Genomic DNA, 20,964 nt, shown 5'->3' on the forward strand with positions numbered 1-20,964 from the left:
ATCTTCAAGCGACTGGTCAGTTTCGTGGAAAATGATACCCTATTCTAGACCCAAACACTCTGATTTATATACCCTATGCTAGGGTAAACTGCTTGAAAGCCATACCCTTCACAGAGTGGCACATACCTATATAGCCCATCTATGGCAGTACCCCCCCCCCCTCGGGGCTGTCGGACTAATGCCCTCCATTGGGGGGGGGGGGGGAGCGGGAGGGTGCAGATAAAAAACAGAATGTCCCATTGTCATGAAAAAAAAAAAAAGAGAAAATTCCTTGCAGATGAGTACATCTCTTATGTACAATACCAAATCCTCTCCAACCTCACTGCCAGGTATTCACCAAGAGCCAAATTTAGAGTTTTTTCCCCTTGCTCTGCAAAGTGATTTAAGTTTGTTGTAATTACTCACTTACCATTCCTTTGTTTAGGCTGAACAACTTCTGAAGAAAATAGGAATGGAAGGGGTCAAGGTACATGTATACAGATATGTCCAGAAAATTGACATAATTAGATGCACACTGATTTTGATTGGCATTATGCAGTGTCCCCTTGCTGTTCTCCCGGTATTCATCAGCACATCATTGTGCAGGAATACGGTATAGACAAACAACATCACAAAGTTTCCCCTGAAGTCTGCTACTCAATCAAAATGAAAGAGCTACGTTTGCCCTTTGCTTTAACCTTAATAACATGCATCCCACACACTTACCTCATTGTTGGAAAATGTGGCAAATATTAATGCTTAGGCTTACTGGGTAATAGGACCCTTTGTGTTGGATTTCAAAATTGGATAGATGTAAGTTACATGCAATCCTGGATCTAAGTGACATTTAAAATAAATTAGCTTGTACTTGATCCTCATGAAAGTATTCTTTTTTAATGAATTAAATCTTTATGCAGAAAATTCATCTGTGCATCATAGTATGTAAATTGTTATGTGGAAATAAAGAAACTCTTATCTTGGACATTAGTTTTTTCTTAAAGCTACGGACAGTTGGAGTCTTTTATTCATTTCTTAAGTTTTGTTTGTCAACTGCACAAATTAAGGCTCGCCTCACGCAAGGACTGGGCACCAGTTAATTTGAATTAGGCAATGATGTCAGAACAGGAGGATGGCGTGGACAAAAAAAGAGATTTTTTAAAGCTTTTCAGTCACCTGAAAATTTATTTGAAGTCATTTAAAGTTGTTTTTAAGCTGAGAAGTTATCATGACATTGTTGTCGCCATTACAACTCATGGCTTTAGTTTTGATTTGCACCTCCCTAAACAGAAGAAAATATAATAGTGGAGCATTGCCCTGGTTGTCGCGTGAATAACACAACAAACCCCCCTCTTCTCTGAGTGGTACTCATCTCAAAGTAAAAACAAGGTCAACCTTCAAACGCTGAGCACCAAACTGCGTTTTGGCTTCCATCAATCAGATTTCCGAACAAAGCTGGGAAAATCGACTCAGCCTCCGGAATGTGAATTGGAGTTTTTGTTCAGTTCACAGCTCGAACACCAATATGAATCTTACAGATTCCATCGCTTTCCGGCGGCGTCAAGTTTGAATATTCAAATGCACCGATTTTTTGGTCGAACTTCGGAAGGCTAAAAAAATAGGAAATACAAGTGCTATAATAGCCTAATTAGTATGGATCGATAGCTTGACTACCCTAGATTTGTGCTGTGCAAAAAAACTGCATGAAAAAAGACTTATTAGACGAGAAATAACAATTTTTCCAAAAGTATTTAAGAACGAGGTAATTTTGAAAATTATTACAAACATACATACATACATACATACTTTATTTAAGGTATCATAAACAAATAAATACAAGTAATACCCTAAAAGGAAGTTTAAGAGGTTAACCCTATGTAAATAAACTTCCAAAATAAAAATCAAAAATATATGTTTATAAGTGGAACCTAAGAAATACACATGTATGATTTAAGAGCTATTTTAAAACGTCTCAAATTTCCTACCTCAACAACATTGGCAGGCAGGTCATTCCATTCGCGAATAATTTTAACGAAGAATGAATATTTATAACAATTACAGTTCGCCGATTTAACTTGTAGTTTGTAGTTATGATTGGACCTGGTACGTTTTGAAGCGAACTCAAAAAAGTCACGAAAACAAAGACTATGCAATCCAAATACAAGTTTATAGCATTCAATCAAAGAAAAATATAGTCTTCTGTCAGTCAACTGCGACCAACGCAACAGTTTACAGCGATCTTCATATGACATCTCTCCCCTTCGCTGGCCTAAGGCCAATCGAGAAGCTCTTCTCTGAACTTTTTCTAAGAGAACAATATTCTTTACCAAGTAAGGGCACCATGCAGGGGAAGCGTACTCGAGGATTGGTCTCACAAGAGCCTTATACATTGTGGAAAAGATTTCTTTGTTTACAGAACCGATTGTTCGCTTGATTAGACCGAGAACTTTATTGGCCTTATTGACCACCTCGACAACGTGTAAAGTCCACGAGAGATCATGGGAGATTGTGATGCCGAGGTCTTTTACAGTACTCACTGAGCTGAGACGTTCTCCACGCGATACGAGGGAGTAATTTGGAACAGATTTATCACGATTATGTGTCACTCGCATAATTTCACATTTGTTCGCGTTGAAGTTTAACTGCCAGGTCTCAGACCAACTCTTAAGGTGGAATAAGTCGGACTGAAGAATGACTGTGTCTCTAGCTATGTCAGAGATCTCTCTATAAACCTTGGTATCATCCGCATACAGTTTAACCGTTGATAAAATTCCCGATGAAATGTCATTTACATATAAGATGAATAAAACAGGTCCTAGGATTGTTCCTTGGGGTACACCTGATAAAACTGGAGACCAGGACGAGCAAGTACCGCGTATGACGACGCGTTGCATCCGGCCAATTAAAAAATTTCGAAACCACTGGAGAGCGCTGCCGTCGATACCATGACGCTCGAGCTTGAAAAGAAGACGCTCATGCGGTACACTGTCGAACGCCTTGGAAAAATCCAAAAAGGCAATGTCGGTTGGCTTTCTGTTGTTACGTGATTTCGCCCAATCATCGTAACAAGAAAGAATCTCCGAAAGCGTTGATCGACCCTCCATGTAAGCGAACTGGTTCGGGTTAAAAATATTTATGTTTTGCCAAAAATCCATCACTCAAGACTTAACGATTTTCTCCGCAATCTTGCACACTACTGATGTTAATGAGATCTGGCGATAATTATTCCTGTCAGTCTTACTGCCTTTTTTGAACAAAGGTGTGATATTAGCGAGTTTCCAGAGATGTGGCAGTTTGCCTGTTGAAAATGATTTGTTAAAGAAAAAACACAGAGGTGATGACAAAACACTCGCACATTCCTTCAGAATGCGAGGTGATAGACTGTCAGGTCCAGGCGACTTGTAGATATTTAAATTTTTTAACAGCTTTTCTACTTCCTTTGTGTCGCAAAGAATGTTTGAAAGTTTACTGTTAGTAACATATTCAAATTCGGGAAAATTATCGCAGTTCTCTGATGTAAATACAGAGGAGAAAAATTCATTCATACTTTCAACAATTCTAAGATCGTTTGAGAGAGTAACGCCGTCAACATTGAGTGAAACGAGATTGTTTGACCCTTTACGCATAGATTTCACAAAGCTCCAAAACGGCTTGGGATTGTTGTTAGAAGCAAGCTCGTTGGCCAGGTCATTGATGTAGTTTCGCTTCGCTGCATTACACGCTTTCTTAACAGAGTTATTTAAAGTGCGATACCTCATCCACAAGAGATCCGAGTTTACTCGCTTTGCCCTCCTGAAAAGAGATTTTTTCTTCCTACAAAGCTTAATGAGCTCCTTTGAAATCCAAGGAGGATTAAATTTATTGTTGCGTCGCCGCTTCGGAATACACTGATCCACTGCCGCAAAGAATAAATCCAACCACGCCTGCCAGTTATCATCCAAGTTGTCGTCAAAATATGCACAATGCCACGGTGTATGTGTAAACAGCGATTTTAAATATTCCCAATCTGCCTTTCTGTATGCGTAAACAAGTTTCTTAGATTTACGAGGGCGGGGAAGAGATCCAGACAAATAAAAGGTTAAACAGTGATGGTCTGAAAAAGGTTCCCCGACGGCTAACTCGCGTACAAGCTCGGGAGATGTCGTGAGCACAAGGTCCAAAATATTGCATTCTCTAGTTGTCTCATTTACAAGTTGTGTAAGAAAGTTATCTTGGATGATGTCGATCAGAAGGGAATTGTTAGCTGAATCACATGTAGCTCTAACATCAAACCAATCTATTCCAGGTAGATTAAAATCTCCAATAATAACCAAATCCTGATGTGTGGAATTTTGAAGAACATCTTGCATATCCAACAAAGGTTTGGTGTCTGCATTTGGCGGTCTGTAAAAGGCACCTACAGTTATCTTGCGATCATTTGGAAAAAACAAATCTACGAAAATTAGTTCAGAGTCCGACAACATGTCATCCCTTAAGGAAGATTTGATGGTACAACGAACTGCAATCAAACCTCCTCCGCCATAACGCCCGTGCAACATCCCACCACGCCTGACTACACTATAATTCGCCGCAAAGATTTCACCATCAGCTATTGACGAGTCCAGGTGTGTCTCGACTAAAACAACAACATCATAAGCCTTATTAGCAACTTCCAAGTGAAACACATCCAATTTACTAACAATGCTTCTCGCGTTAGCATAAAAGAAGGATATATCCTTCTGCGTGTTGTGACGACTAAATAAACGTTCGTTGCTTGTTGTATTAACCGAACCGGTTTCTGGGCCAGGTTTTGGATGAACGTCTCCGCTGAGTTGAATTTTCAGCAACTCATGGTTGAAAGATGCTGAGCCGTTACCACGTACAATATTCTTCTTTTCGAAAATTTCCCCCGGACAATACGTGACAGGATAGCAGCACCATTAGCGGAGCATCCAATATGGCGGACATGGAACGGACAAGAAAGCCCTGAAAGATCGACATTTCTTGGCGAAAGAAAAACTCCCTGAGCGCAACCTCGACCATGATGTGAAGAGACGTGACTAACGTTGTAGAAACGATGTCGTTGAAAGACTAGATGAACCACGCAAAACAGGAATACAAAATAAAATAAAAGGTTAATTGTCAACTTGTTTTACTCATGGTTGTTTCCAATGTTATCCTACTCTTATAAATTAAAGTGGAAACAAGCCTGAGGATGAAAGGACTGATGTAATGGGAATGTAAGACCCTTTTGTAATTTTGGATATGCCAGGTCAACCTTATGGAAAACTTGAAATTATTTTAAAATGGAAAATAATGTTCCATTCCAGTTCTTACAGAACAATAAATTATTGCTCTTCTTCTTCATTACTTATGATTAGCGCTTTAAGATTTTGAAAGCTTATCAAAATCATGTTTCTTATTTTAATAAAGTTTTTGTTTTCAGTTGACTGAATATGAGTTAGCCGTAGCAGCTGATGTTGTTGATCCCTTAACGCTGCCAATTAGCTGGAAAGATATTGGAGGACTCTGTGGAATTATTGATGAAATCAAGGTGAAAATTATGTTTTCAATAACAATTTAACGCTACAATAGCACCAATTAGAATTACAAGTAATCAGAAACTTTGTGGGTTGAAATCTTTATCTCTTTCTACTCAAATGCTGTAAGCAATTCACAGTGACTTGCCTACATTGATTATTGATGAACCACTTTTTGCAATTAGTTGGTTACTTCAAAAGCCAATTGCAACATTTACTGCAAACTGTCTGGCTACCAAACATCAATGAAACTTTGGTGATTCTGTTCGCTACAGATACCAAGTAAGTTCTCAAACAAGGACTGTTGGTCCTACCTCACTCACAACACTTGTTCGTAAACTTCCGTAAGATGTTTGCAAAAAGCAGGACGGGGAGTTTGCAGTGTTGTGACAAATACCTCATGACATTGTTACTTAATTTGCATATCCCAAGTTTCCAGCCCAAGCTGCTGCTCCAAATTTTAAACTTTTGTCCCCTTGTCTTCTGAGTGTGTTCAGAACCTTTTTTTCTGTCAATAATTATATAATTATAATGATAATGTAATAGTTTACAACGTGACATGGGTTAGAAGTACATGTACATGTAGAGACAGAGAAGAGAGACAAGTACTGAGATCTGGTTTTAGAACAAGGGGGAGGCTTTACGGAATGAAAATGGAAACTAGCTATTGTTATCAGAGCTCTAGGGGTTGTATCAAACAGGCTGGGTTATGGTCATGAGGTTTTGAAGGCAGACATCTAAATCAGCTTGCTACAAAAGGGGCATTAATTGGGACAGTACACATCTTGAGATTGGTGCTGCACATCTACATGATTTTATTTGTCTGTGGCAGCAGTTGACTAAATCAAAGGACATACAGAGGCAAAGCTGATGACTAGCCTCCTTCAATTGCACCACATACTGTAATAATAATGATGATGATGATGATGATGATGATGATGATGATGATGATAATAATACTGATAATGATAATTTATTTTGAACAGGAAACAGTTATTTTGCCTATTAAGCAAAGAGATATATTTGAAAATTCTTCTCTTCTCAGTGCACCAAAAGGTGAGAAATATCTCATTTTGTTTTGTTGAAAAAAGTTCATGCTCTGTCTCAATTGAAATGGATTATTATTATGAGTAAATAATTATTTAATTTAATAACTTCATGAGACGAAAGATACACAAGATTCCCATAATTATCACACGTAAAAGTAAAAGTAAAGTCTCTGCTTACGAGCCAGAAGGTCCATCAGGCCGGCACTTATCTCCGGTTTCATTAGCATGAAGCGACTAGGAGTATTTCTACTCCCCCCTGGATGGGATGCTAGTCCATGGCAGGGTTACCCCCAGCATTTTGCCGGTACCCATTTATACACCTGGGTGGAGAGAGGCACCGTGAGAGTAAAGAGTCTAGCCCAAGAACACAACACCATGTCCCCGGCCAGGACCCGAAACCAGACCACTCGATCCGGAGTCAAGCGCACTAACCATGAGGCCACCGTGCCTCTCCCACATGGACCTCACTAAATCCTGATGAAGGTTCAAATATTACCCTAATAATAAAATAGTAATATTCTGTATCCAAATAATCACCTTTAGTTAATTGATTTTAATGATTGGGTTCACAATCAGAACTTTAATTAAGCATCAGCTGTATTTAGTGCAGGGGTACTAATTTGGGATGCTGTACAGAAATTGAATCAAATCAACTCATATCAAATAATAAAATACAGGGCATAAGTACATGGGGCATCAAATAACTACACAAACTACATGTAACTGAATGCTCATCTACATGTAATACTAATTGTAGCTCTATTCCTTTAACCCACTGACCCTTGAACCACCGCCGTTGACAAGTGAAATCATCTGTCATTCAACATACATGTACATGTAGGGGGTCAATGGGTTAAACTTAGGCGTTGTTACACTGTGAAATGTTTTGTGCAACTTGTCTCGCAATGTTTTGGTGACATTGTGGTGGGACAAGTTGCATAAAACATTTCACAGTGTAACATACCCTGCAACTGCCAAAATCATTGTGAGACAAGTTCGAAAAAGTAACTTGTCTCGCAACGATTTTTGTCGTTGCAGGGTATGTTACACTGTGAAATGTTTCGTGTAACAGCACCTTAAAACGTTTACTCTCAATTATGACTTTATCCACATTCCTCCTCTTCCCCACAAACAATGTTGAAAGATGCCCGGCCTTCCATCCACTTTTCTGGCTTTCTCAATCTTACAGTGTATTTACTGAAATGCAACTTTGTAAAGGAGGGAGGGGGAAATAGTTTGGGAATGTGTCCCAATACTTGTAAACATGTATGACCTGCAGTGTAGGTTGGTTTTTCAATCAACATCACCATCACCATCATCATTGGAGACACCAGAATATACTACAGCTGAAATGAAAATGAAATGAAGTTGGATGCACCTGAAATGCACAATTTTTATATCATCAAGTCGTTTCCCGAACAGAAAACCTACAAACCAACCCCTAATAGATATGGAGTCATGCTAATGTTGGTTGATAAAGCATCGTACCAGTATAAAACAAGTCATCACGTATATTGGTTAAATTACAATTAACCCTAACTCCAAGAACCAGGCTCCCTTTGACAAGTAAAATTGTCAGTTGTTAAACAGAGTGAAACCTCCAAGTGTCACTATTAGTGGGAAAGATCTAAAGGAGACATAGATCTTTCAAACCCTTTCATTGCTCGACAGGTCTCCATTGGTATTAAAATCAGCTGGCGTTGACAACTGCTCAAATTATTTTTAAGTGGTTAAAGCTGCTTGAGTATTTGCAAGGTTCTTTACTGACAAAAGGTGGCTTAAATTTGCTCAATTTACCATTGTAGAGAGCTTCCATCTTTCTCATTAGATTCATTTTTTGGCCATGTTATAGGTGTTTTATTATATGGGCCTCCTGGGTGTGGAAAAACTATGCTAGCAAAAGCAACAGCTAAAGAAGCTGGTAGGTATATTTTAACCAGATACACGTAGTTCTACATGTATGAGATGGACTCGGGCTTTCAAGGATCCCTATTAGAACCTCTTCTTTCCCTGACACTTCCAACTCTTTTTCACTAATGTTTTTGGTGGTATAATCAACTATGGACCTTGCATCAGGGTAAAAGGAAGTCTGTAAAGTTACATGTATGTCCATGCCTAGAAAACCATGAAATTTGAGTTTTGGCTAAGGAACATCATGGGGACATATTGGAGGCATCACACAATGCTCCTCCCCACTAGTGGGGAGAAGCGTCGTTGCATGACAACCCTGATAACGCCTGTAAAGGAGACTATACATGGGGACTATTTTTATTCCCCTGAGGGAATTCATCATTTTTTATCTTTGGGGCATTTAATATAAGAAGGTTCAAGAACACAATGTTTCAACTAAAGTACAGTGTAGCAGTAGGGGAGAATAGTAGAACATACATGTACAATGTAACAGAAGAAGTGTCTGAGAGAGAAAAGCTCTGTAGCAACAGTAATAGCCACAATTTGGGAATATTCTCTGATCCCTGATGCCTTGTGAACACCTTGAAAAGAGCTTGAAGGTCCCAGAATATGCAAAAAGGTGATTTACATGTAACTCTGAAACTAAGCAATAAACCCTCTCTGTTGCAATCAACGTTTTCTCAAAGGGCTCCCAAAAGAACTTTTAATAAACAATTGAATTTACTCTTTTTCCACCTACATGTACCGGTACCTGCAAACTGTTCACTTAAAAGTTCACGTAACTGTCACCTTTACCTAATCTCCTCCTCTTGTCTCCAACAAAAGAATGGCAAAATGTGAAAGAAATGTTGTAAAAGAAGGAGGGAAATATTAATGGTAAAATGCAATTTAAAAAAGCAGAAAAATGTGACAGAATTGCCAAGATGTAAAAGAGGGAGGGGTTTTCCTGATCACGGTCTCCAGTTTGAACTACTTGCAGAATAAGACATCAGGTCTCGAGTATCACATTCGACGCACGTATAGAAAATGTAAAAATAAAATAACAATGTTTAAGAATCTTGCAATATATTTCGCTCTTTGAGCCTTTAAGTTGGAGTACTAAGAGGATAGTACTAACTCAAGAGGTCTTGAGAGTTATACGTAATTGTAGCAAGCTGTTGCCGTGGGAGAGGCGGTTGGAGAATGTTAATGAAATGGTTTTGAGGATGCAGCACTCGGGGTACAGTGAGAGATTCAGGTACGAGGTTGTCAACTCAGCCCTTAAGGCGTAAAGAGTGAGAGAAAAGGCTGATCGAGAGGGCGAAAGACCGTTACATCGACCAAAGGAATGGAGGAGAGAGGAACAAGGGCAAGAGAGGGTGATAAAGAGAAGCAACTGGTACAAGAAGAGCGGAAACGAAGCGATAATATTTGTACAAGCAACACCGAAGTCACAGCTACAGAGGAGGTACCAGGAAGAAATAAAGCGGCAAGGTTTCAAAATCAAGGTGGTAGAGAAAGCTGGTGTTGCGATTAAAAAGTTACTCCAGAGATCCGATCCATTTAAGTCACGAAAATGTGAAAGAGAGGATTGCCCAGTGTGTAGAGAAGGTGGGAGGGGACCTTGTGATTGACAGAGTGTGACTTATGAGGTGAAATGTGCGGAGTGTGGCGATATCTATATCGGAGAAACGTCAAGGAGTGCATATACAAGAGGCAAAGAACACATGAAGTCACTAGCCAAAAGGAAAGAGCGGTCAGTCTTGTGGAAGCATTGTAAAGAGAAACACAACAGTAGAACGCAGAAATTCAAGATGAATGTTACCGGGTCTTACTCCAACGACGCCATGTTGGGGCAAATATCTGAGGGTGTTCGGATAGACAAAGTACCAGAAGGTTCATTGATGAACTCTAAGAGCGAGTGGAATTGTTTCTGCGTTCCCCTGCGCAATAGTGGCGCAAGACCATGTAAAATAAGTTACCCCTTGTTGGCTTACATGACATCTGGGAACACACAAACCTTTTTTAATATGACTTACATGAGGTTCTTTTTGACTGATGAGGCTCGACGAGCGAAATATATTATTTTCAAGATTCTTAAACATTGTTATTTTATTGTTACATTTTCTATACGTGCGTTGAATGTGATACTCGAGATGTGATGTCTTATTCTGCAAGTAGTTCAAGTTATTCAAACGCATTCCTAGCCTTGGCGATTACTATTTCTTTAAGTCTCCAGTTTTTGTTAGGTTTTCTTTTTCAGTCAGAAAGTGCTATCAAGATATTGAAATAACTGTATATTAGCCGGATACTGTTATAATAATTCTAGAAATTATTATTATTATTATTATTATTATTATTATTGTTATCATTGTTGAAGGATTCCCTCAATTCAAGACCAAAATAATATTATTAATAGTAATCTGTGCATCAAGCTAAGCAATTTAATCCTCTTACCTAGGTTGCCGTTTTATAAATCTTCAAGTTTCCTCTTTAACTGACAAATGGTATGGTGAATCACAAAAGCTTGCTGCTGCTGTTTTCTCTTTGGTAAGCACTAAAGGCTTTTGTTTCGTAGATTTGGACAATCATGGTAAAGTTTTTAAAGTATGGTTAGCAGTATAATATTTGCTACTTAAATATCATGTCAACTTACTGTGCATTCAAATGTCATGACTTATAGTTACCCAGCATAAGCCTTTTAAGATTTCAGTGCTAGGCTCAGGCCACTGTTTGCTGGAGACAAAAAGGAGCTTAAGCATGCAACATGTTTGAGCTACAGACTGCAACCAGAAGTGAACTTTCTACATGCCAGGACAGTACGTAGTGTCTCCCAGAGTTTCATAAACTAATAATTGTGTCTAGTAGAGAAAGATACAAATGTACTTAAGTGAACTTAAATTTAATGTGGCTGTACATATACATGTATGAAGACAAGTTAAAAAGAGAAACAACTCATTCTGGTTGCTCTCCGTGGCTAAAAAACGTTGCTTGCTTTAAGCTCCCTATTAGAACACACCACAATGCTGGGAATTCCATGCCATACTCTTTGCGAAGAGTGTGTGGATTCTGTAACATCCCAAGGAAAGGTTGTGAGATAAGGCCGTAAATGGCATGTAGTCCCTTAGTTTTTTTCAACAAAGTTAGACAGTGTGATATTTCTGTTTATAATATTTACTTCAGGGATGGACTTGTCAGGGACATACCGGTACTTTGTGACTGTAACAGTTTTTGTCTACATTTCTATACATCAGTGATACTAGGTATTGATGGTAAGGTAGTAGGACACCTCGTGATCCTTATTGAAATGGGTGTGTATCTTGTTACTTGAAATACTGAGCAATTGTGCATTTTGAGGTAACACCAATGTTGTGGCACACCGGTGCGCCACTGGCACCGGTGGCTTAGTTGGTTGAGCACCAGACTGTCACGTGGGAGGTCGCGAGTTCAACTCCGCCCGGACCAACACTCAGGGTCTTTAAATAACTGAGGAGAAAGTGCTGCCTTTGTAACTACATCTGCAAATGGTTAGACTTTCAAGTCTTCTCGGATAAGGATGATAAGCCGGAGGTCCCGTCTCACAACACTTCAATGTCAATAATCCTGTGGAACGTAAAAGAACCCACACACTTGTCGCTAAGAGTAGGGCACATAGTTCCCGGTGTTGTGGTCTGTCTTCTGTTGTGTATCATGGTTGGGAGGGTAAAAAAAGGGGCCACAGTAATTGGCACAAGCTACATGTAAGTGGCGCTCTGCCAGCTTGACTGGCAAAGGTCATAAAATTAAATTAAAATATTTTGTTTCATTTTCAGGCAGTGAAACTTCAACCATGTATTATATTTATTGATGAAATAGGTGAGTGGAGGCTTCCCTATTATGCAAGGTTTTCCTTTAAAAAAATTAGGTACATGTAACTAAAATTAATAAAGGGGATAATATGTAATTATTGTTATTTTAAAGAGCCACTACAACAAAAAAATTGACTCTTTTCCCTTGAATTTTGAAAATTTGCTTTGTTGACATCTGATCAGCAAAAGTTGGAGATTATATTACCTTAAAGTTTATTTTTCCAGCATTACTTGCATTAAAACTACACCAGAAGACTCCAGAGAGCTGGATTGAGGAGAAGATTATGCCAAAGATTCACGCAATAATAATTATTATTATTGGGAATGCAGCCAATTAACCATGCAAGATACCAGTTTACAATGTACCAGTTTGAAAGCCCAAATCTCTGGTGCTGCATGCTAAATCAGTTTTGTACACACTCAGTGGATTTAAGGGCGATTGAGTGTTTGGTGTCATTTTGTTCTAAACTTGACTTAGCTCTCTCAGAATTTTAAAGGTAGAAATAATTATTAGACCATTATTTTATATCATAAGTACCTAAGAAGGCCCATTTCATTTTCTCCATTCTTAAGTTTGAGGACTTAACTTCAATTGTTCAGCTTTGTTTGGTCTTATACCCACAAACCCTCTCTTCTTTGCATGGACCACAGTGAACAGTTGGAACATCATAATTGGGTTACAGTTTTATTTCTTTGCTCTTTAGACTCTTTTCTCAGAATGCGAAACACGACTGATCATGAAGCCACAGCAATGATGAAAGCTCAATTCATGACACTGTGGGATGGTGAGTAAGCAATCAGTTCTGTGAAGTTTAACATAACAGTAGTCTCATCATCATCTACACTGGAGCAACGATGTGCACATGGGATTTATTTAAGGCCCTGTGTGGGGCAAATTGACCAGCTCTTAACATGACTGTGTCCAGTTGATTTTTTATCTCTGCATATTTTTTTTGGCCAGAAAATTACAAAATTACAAATCTTTAGCTTCAAAACCCTCATGAGCTTCTCAGCAAGCACTTATAACAAAACACTGTATGCAAAGCATTTAGTGACTAATTAACAATAATTATTAGACCCGTAGCCCTTGTGGGCTACGGGTCATTATAGTTCACCACTAAATTTTCTCCGATTCTTATTGGTTTAAGTTGATCACGTGACACGATAGTGTTCGTCCGCAGAGAGACACTATCAGCCCATAGTGCCCGTCCGAGGAAAATACCCGGATGGATAGTAGTCATCCGCTGAAAATACCTCTGTAAACAAGTGGCCTTATGGAAAATAAACAATCGAAATTGTATTAAGAGGGTTTTTGTTTGTTTTCTTTTTCAAATTTTACATTGGCTGACACGGCTTTCGTCTAATAAAGTTGAAAATAATTCAACATGATTTTTGAGCTGGCGCGCAGAAGAAAATTTAGTAGTGAACAATAAAGACAATAGAGTGTTTATGTCTCTGAACTATCGGTCTGATAGTTGCACCTTGGAAATTGGATTTTCATAAAACTAGCATATTTGCCCTCGAAGCTTTGCTTCTCGGGCAAATATTTGTTTTAATAAAGTTAGCAAATGCAAGTTAAAGAAATATTTAATTGGGAATTAAACGAAAGAAAGCATCACGCTCTTCACTACTAGAGGACTATTACTAATAGTCCTCTAGTAGCGTAGCCAATCGTGATGCAGGATTTGCATTAATTAGTCCACTAGTTGGGTGACACTAATAAGTGGTACTATAGTGAAGTAACACCAAGGAGGTTGACAAAGATGACAGCTGGTGTTTATTAGAGTGTTACAACTGTACAGGGCAGTAATTCTACCCTGTAAATTTTGCCCCCATACATGTTGGTTTGCAGGATTGTTGAAAAGCCAGTTAAGACCACAACAAAGCAAAAAGCAGCATTTTAACTGACATACCAGGCTTCCAAACAACGACATTGATGGTACCACTGGTTGGTGGTGACAATTCTAGAGTTATCTTGTGTAATAATTTTTTATTATTGTTTGATTAGGTAATTTGGCGTGCATGCTTGACAGAGTCAGGTTTTCCCCTACCACTGTTCATGGTCTTTATAATCAGTTAAAGTGCACCTGTGATAAAGAAAATCATGTCCCTTTTTTCTTCAGATTTTGAAAGTATTTTTGCTTACACCTGATTGGCAAAATTTTGAATTTTGATTTTTATCCAAAAGCCGTTGACTTTGGATTTGACGGTGCGCCATTACTCACATCAAAACTGACTGATTGGTCCTCAGAGGTTTGAATCCAGGGAAAAGTGACGTCAAAGGCTCACTAGCTTAATTGCTTGAATGCAGTTGATTATAATTTATATGCAAAAGTCGAGTTTAAAAGTCTGAAAGCCCAAAACTCCCATGCAGTTTATTACATGTAATTCTGCAGTGAACACACTCATTGCTATTTGCATTCGTAAACTAATGAGTCTTTGACGTCATTTTTTCCTCGATCCAGCTCTCTCAAGATCTTAAACTAGTTAGTAATGGCGGACTATCAAATAGGAAAATTCCAGTTACATTGTAGAATAAACATGTATCTTTTTAAAATCATGCAAGGCTTAAAACTTTAGTTGTTTGGTGTTAAGTTAACATAGTTTTGAAATCCAAAGAAAAATAAGAATTGATTTTTTGGTCACAGGGGAACTTTAAGAGAACAATAGAAAAAAACCTAAACATACAACAATAGATTTTGCATAAGAATAGTAGAAAGTGCAAAACCCTGTACAGTAGCCAATGAAGAGAAAGCAGTGTTCGCGAAACAATCAAAATTCTCTTGCAACACCTGAAAGGTGTTGTCAAGTTAAACTGTACATTTAGTTACTGAGAAGAACAGTACATTTCCTTGTAATAAAAATGTTTTTCAGGTCTGTTGACTGATTCCTCCTGTCAGGTGATTGTTATGGGGGCAACCAATAGACCTCAAGATGTTGACAAAGCGATACTCAGGAGGATGCCCTGTGGATTTCATGTAGGATTACCAGTAAGTTGTTTATTAAAAGGATTATTTTTCCTGTCCTTGAAGCATGATGTGATCCAAAAAATTACCGACTCAAAGCAATCAGTTTTTAAACAGGAATAATGTCTTCATCAGTCAAGTGTTTGATTTAAATGCTAGTCACATGGTTTTAAACCACATGGCCATTTTAGTGCATCCTGTTTAGACTTAGTGGTCAAGTGGTTTATGATCATGTGACTAATAGTTAATTCATGGCCAATAACATTCTTTATTGCACTCACTGAGACATTCTTTGACATCTGCTTTCAGAATTCAGATCAGCGCAAAGAAATCTTGAACATTATTCTGGTAAAGGAGAAGGTAAATCCTTACAATTCATTATTAATACTAACAAGGTGATATTATTTTTTGTCTAATGATGTGGTCACTTCTGATGTGGTAGATAGTGATGTAGTGACTGCATATTGCTACATGTAGTCTTCATAAGGCAATAAGGTCAATTGGTTGGGCTTTACTTTATAAGGCTTGATGCTCTACTGTGATTGGTTGTTTCACACCAGCTGTGGCTGTGGGGCATTTTTATTTATTCTTTCCGTATTGCCCCTTGTGCACTTAGATCCTCACATTTTGGTGAGTTTGTTTCCTTGGCGGCCTGCTGTTGTACAGTCAGCTCTCCTATTATTGTGTTTTGTGATTGTGGACATTCATTCTTCTGGAATTTGTATTCCACATTCCCTGTTGATGTTGTAAGGTCGAAATCTGAAGTGAAGAACCTGAGTCATGATCCCTGAACTTAAATTCAATCCAAAGTGGTTTGTGTCCGGTGTTATGGGCATGCTCTGAAACGGCAGAGGTCTAAGTACAGGCGAGTCTGATGTTTCAGTCATCTGAAGAATAATACCAAAATTTTAGTTTCTAAAAAAACTGTGGTGCTGCGTCGGTGGGCAATTGAAACAGAAATTGATCTTATCAAATGAGTTGATAAAGGTCGAATAACCACCGTGAAAGATTTGGAAAGCTAAAAATCTTTCACGGTGGTTATTCAACCTTTATCAACTCGTTTGATAAAATCAATTTCTGAAGAATAATACTGTTGATGAAATGCAGTTCTATTTATTCACTCCTTTATTTAGTCATTAATTTTTATTTTTATTTTTTAAAGCTCGGAGAAGATGTTGACTTTAATGAATTAGCAGAAATGACAGAAGGGTTTTCTGGCAGTGGACTCAAGGAAATGTGTAAGTAGAATTTTCATGCTTTTAAATGTTCACATAATAATGTCACTGGTGATATCAGGAACCATGGAGAACATTTAAAACCTTTTTCCCTTAAGGGGTTCCCTGCTGACAAGTTAAAAATTCTCTCATTAGATAGAGAAACATTTGTAATTGGCACCCTTGGGAGGTGAATGGTTAAAGTGGCAGGGATAAAAAATGCAAGCAAGACAAGCAAGCAGAAAGGGTGACAGTTTTATTTTGTTAAGGGCCCACTGACGTTTTTTTGGCGTGCGTTGCTAAGGCTGTAATTGTTAATTAATTTGAGAATTGTTTTGGTCAGTTTCCAACTTTTGTAAGCCAATGACCCTAAATATGACGTCATCATACCACGCCCATGGTCACGTGACCAATAAAAGAAAACTCTAAATTTGTCGCCACGCTACGCAATTTGGGGATTTAATCGATGGTTTGATACTTTGTATTCGTTTTTGCATCCAGCCAAGCATGGTTTTCTTTTTATTTTGAAAAATGTTCTTTTTAAAGACATAAACGATACTGAAATACCCATAACTTTTTCAAAAAGATGATTTTAAAAAATCAATGCTTAGCTATATTCTGTATTTGGGGGTGAAACGTGCCATGTAAAAAGAAATTAATTCAATTTAAAACCGCTGGAGATTTAGCTTTTTTCTCAAACCGGAAGTCAGTTTGTTTACGCATGCGCAGTTGACGTGAGAACGAGCGTGAGGAAGGGCTAGGAAAACCTTCGATGGAAACAACAGTTTGTGCGGTGACTTTTGCTTGTGAGTGGGTTTTCTTGTCAGCTTATGTTATGATGACGTCAGTTACCGGAAGTAACATTTTCCTTCCTTAGCAACGCGTGAAAAATCGGTCTAATTAGCAACCATGGCTGAAAACTGTACAGCTCTTCCCGCCCCTCCCTCTCCTTTGACCCTGGATAATAATTATGTCTATTGCACTACTGTAAGTTTAATCCAGGTTCTTTTGCCTAATTTTGTGTGTCAGGTCGTGTGGCAGCCATGTCTTGTGTGAGAGATTATGTAAGAAGCAGAAACAACTTAGACTCAATGTAAGTCTTTCTACAGAAATGCAATGCTACTTGGTAACCGACAACCGGTTGGGTCAATAGTTGGTTGAGCATCGCACTACCTGTTGAAGTTTGAAGTTTATATTCATAAATACATAGCAGTTAACCCTTTAAGCCCCGAGGGGTTCCCCATTGACGAGTAAAATCGTCTGGCGTTAGACAGAGTAAAATCTATAAGTGCCATTTGGCACTATCGGGGCTGAAAGGGTTAAAAAACTGAATTGCGTATTTACTTACATAATAAAGATAAAGTTACACAGATTTAATCATTAACTATCTAAATATGAAAAGAGGCCTCTCGGCTCAAAAGGGAAACTCTAAGCTGTGTTCGCTTTAAGACATGAAGAGATAATAAAACTATTCTTAAAACGGTCGGTTTTGAAGCGTGGTACGTTAAAAGGTCGAGCGCGCCTTAACGAATAAGTAGTTTCATGCGTTGCTAGTACAGTAGTAACTTATAAAGGCGGGTGATTGTTGTCATTTACAATCGTGTCGAAAAGTGTCTCACGTATTTCGTCATGATGGATGGCTAATTCCTTAAACTTCATAATATCGAGGGTCTCATGATAGCCATGACCAGGACAGATGATAGACATTGCTCTCCTCTGTACATGTTCTAATTCTCGCATTAAGTATTTAGGCAAACTGTAGTGAAAAACCGGTACCGCATAGTCCATGTTTGATCTAATACAACTAGCGTAAAAGAGCCCTAGATGAGGGAGGTCGTGAGTTCAACTCCGACCGGACCAACACTCAGGGTCTTAAAATAACAGAGGAGAAAGTGCTGCCTTTGTAATTACATTCGCGAATGGTTAAGACTTTCAAGTCTCCTCGGATAAGGACTATAAACTGTAACTCCCACACACTATATTCGAAAAGAGTAGGACACGGAGTTCCCGGTGTTGTGGTTTGGCCTTTTCTTGGCTTGGCGTAATCTTCTGAATGGAAATTGAAGGAGTCCAAGTGACAACTGGTAAACAAGAGCTCAAAGGCGTGAAAACACGAGTGGTCTTAGAGGCCTTCACTTTCTTCAGTTCCAAGCAATTTATGTAATTTTCAGTACGAGAGAGATGTTAAAGGATGGATTTTGAAGAACGACCCTTTCAAATTTCCCACCCATTTATTGTATTTCTAACCTTTCACTTGTTTTGCAGAGTTAGGTAACCTGGCCTATTAATGTCAATTTAAAAAGAAGGAATGTATCTTTGTTATCGATGGTGACTCGGGGAGGTTCGGAAAAATCCGAGTGTTCCATTGCAAGAGTCGAACCTGCGAAAAGGAAAGATACATTTCAAAGAGAGACTACTTGTTTTCTCAATTCAAGTCATGGCCCTTGCACTTCGCAATTGGACAAAAAAAAAGAAACTGGAAAAAACGCGTGACTTCACTTACAGCTCTCGATTTCGGTTCTTAATTAATGGTACGTTTTTATTTAACAGAGGCAACCCATTGGACGAAACTGTAAACGTCAACCTCCGACCAATCGCAATGAAGGATTTGAAGGCGGGTGTTGAGAAGGCTAAGTCAAGTACCAATTTCTACAGCTGATGATGGTTATGGTGGTTATCATTGTCGTTGCCTCGTCCCCCCCCCCCCCCCCCCTAACCCCCCAGCAGAATTGTGGTGCACAAAGAGCAGCTGGCTTGTGAATCTGGAAGCAGCATTTTCAGCATTGCTTTTGGAAGGTTAACGACAAGAAAAATGAAGACTTCAGAGAAAACCCCGACGGTTTTATTCACGCCGAGACGGCGTCAGCCGATTAGAAGCATACCGGTAGAAATTTTATCTTCATATTTCCTTGTCATGCAGCAAGCCGTGAAGTCCAGAATATCGCCACATTAGTCCCGACGAAAAGTTCGTCTGAACGGATTATGCGTGTCTAACATAAAAAGGGCCAAAACTGGATAGGCCACTTCGGAAAATACCATAATACTCTTTGTTTGTCTCCCCAAATTTTACGTAAGCATTGTTTCTAGTTTCTCTTGGGACTTACAATGGTCCCAAGAGAAAACGAAAACAGTGCTTATGTAAAATGCTGGGGAACAAACAAAGAGTATTATGGTATTTTCCGAAATGGCCTATTGCAAATGACTTGAAATGGAAGAAGAACAATAAAGTGGCTCAAGAGCCGTTCAGGCGAAAGTGTCGATTGGCCGTTTATTTTACGATTTGTCTGAAATATAAACGTGGACATGAGGGATAAAGAATAGGCAAAGACGCATCGCAACCAATTATCTAGCCTGGGACGAGGCTCCGCAGTTGGGGTTATGGAGCGAAAACTAGAGGAACGAGGCGAAAAAAAACTTCGGAGAGTGAATCGAGCCGAGCGAGGGACACTAGCCAATGTTTTTTTCGCCAAGTTCCTTTTCGGTCCATAACTGTGTAGCGTGGTCCCAGGCTACCAATTATTCGGCACTTCAATGTTCCCAGCCACTCAGGGGCACCCAACGAGTAATTTCGGTAAATATCTGTTCGGAAGGAAGGTGGGTCAGAATTTTTGAATATTTAAACACAGACTTTCGAGGGGAACTAAGGTTCTAGACATTCTTGTGAACAGATTTCATAGAAATTTCGGAAAAGTAGTGAAGATGCTGAAGTGTGTCTAAAATGTTCAGAACAACATTGAAGAACGCCATCTTTTTAATACTTTCCACGTGTCCCCTGGTGTAAGATGGACACGGCTTCTTCTTATTGTACTGGTAGGAGTTTCTATCTGATACAAACGAGGGTTGATGCAGCTTTCACTATCCTTCCCAAGCGCTGAAGGTCTTTCACAAATACTTCTCTTTGTTGTTCCAGAGGAAGCAACAGTGTTACTTTGTGTCTGGTGTTGAAAACCCTTTCCTGCTTCAGCTTGCGCAGGGCCTCGTTTGCTCGAAGGTTGTCAAAATCGGGCCATTTTGGATCTAATTGTGTGCGAAACATAGGCACGCTGTTTCTGATTTGTCTTCCCATCAACAGCTGGGCTGGGAAGAACTTGCATGCTAACGGTGTTGACCTGTAGGCTAGGAGTCCTTTCGTAGGGTCCCTTTCTTTCATTAGGAGATTCTTCACTGTTTGAACTCCCTGCTCCACTTCTCCGTTAGATTGAGGAATTGTAGGGCTGCTGGCATTGTGCTTCAATCTCCACTCTTTAGAAAACTGTGTAAACTCTGCACTGTCGAATTGAGGGCCATTGTCAGATCGCACTTGTTCTGGAGTTCCATGTCTTGCGAAGATGGATGTGAGTGCTCTGATGACTTCGCTGGACTCTTTATCTTCGCCAGGGCTGCCACCTCTACGTATCTGAAAAAGTAGTCAGTGACAATTAGGTGGTATTCAGCACCTTTCAACTCAAAGAGATCTGTTGCTACGGTTTGCAACGGACGGTCTGGCAGGTGTGTTGGGATTA

The 20,964-nt window shown here is 39.1% G+C and overlaps 1 protein-coding gene across 1 annotated transcript in view; it reads left to right on the forward strand.

Annotated features, from left to right (window-relative positions):
- The window catches only part of LOC138022189 (outer mitochondrial transmembrane helix translocase-like), a 22,858-nt gene extending 3,122 nt beyond the window's left edge, over nt 1-19,736 (forward strand). Inside the window, exons 2-13 of the mRNA XM_068869221.1 lie at nt 425-466; nt 5,402-5,509; nt 6,482-6,551; nt 8,397-8,465; nt 10,896-10,984; nt 12,247-12,289; nt 12,987-13,067; nt 15,157-15,272; nt 15,558-15,608; nt 16,411-16,486; nt 17,492-17,555; nt 19,013-19,736. Of these exons, the coding sequence (XP_068725322.1) occupies nt 425-466; nt 5,402-5,509; nt 6,482-6,551; nt 8,397-8,465; nt 10,896-10,984; nt 12,247-12,289; nt 12,987-13,067; nt 15,157-15,272; nt 15,558-15,608; nt 16,411-16,486; nt 17,492-17,555; nt 19,013-19,121 (918 nt within the window). The 3' untranslated portion in view covers nt 19,122-19,736. The remainder of the gene's footprint in view (nt 1-424; nt 467-5,401; nt 5,510-6,481; nt 6,552-8,396; nt 8,466-10,895; nt 10,985-12,246; nt 12,290-12,986; nt 13,068-15,156; nt 15,273-15,557; nt 15,609-16,410; nt 16,487-17,491; nt 17,556-19,012) is intronic.
- Nucleotides 19,737-20,964: the final 1,228 nt, after the last annotated feature.

The sequence above is a fragment of the Montipora capricornis genome, chromosome 10 (assembly GCF_036669925.1).
Source record: "Montipora capricornis isolate CH-2021 chromosome 10, ASM3666992v2, whole genome shotgun sequence".
Classification (NCBI taxonomy): domain Eukaryota; kingdom Metazoa; phylum Cnidaria; class Anthozoa; order Scleractinia; family Acroporidae; genus Montipora; species Montipora capricornis.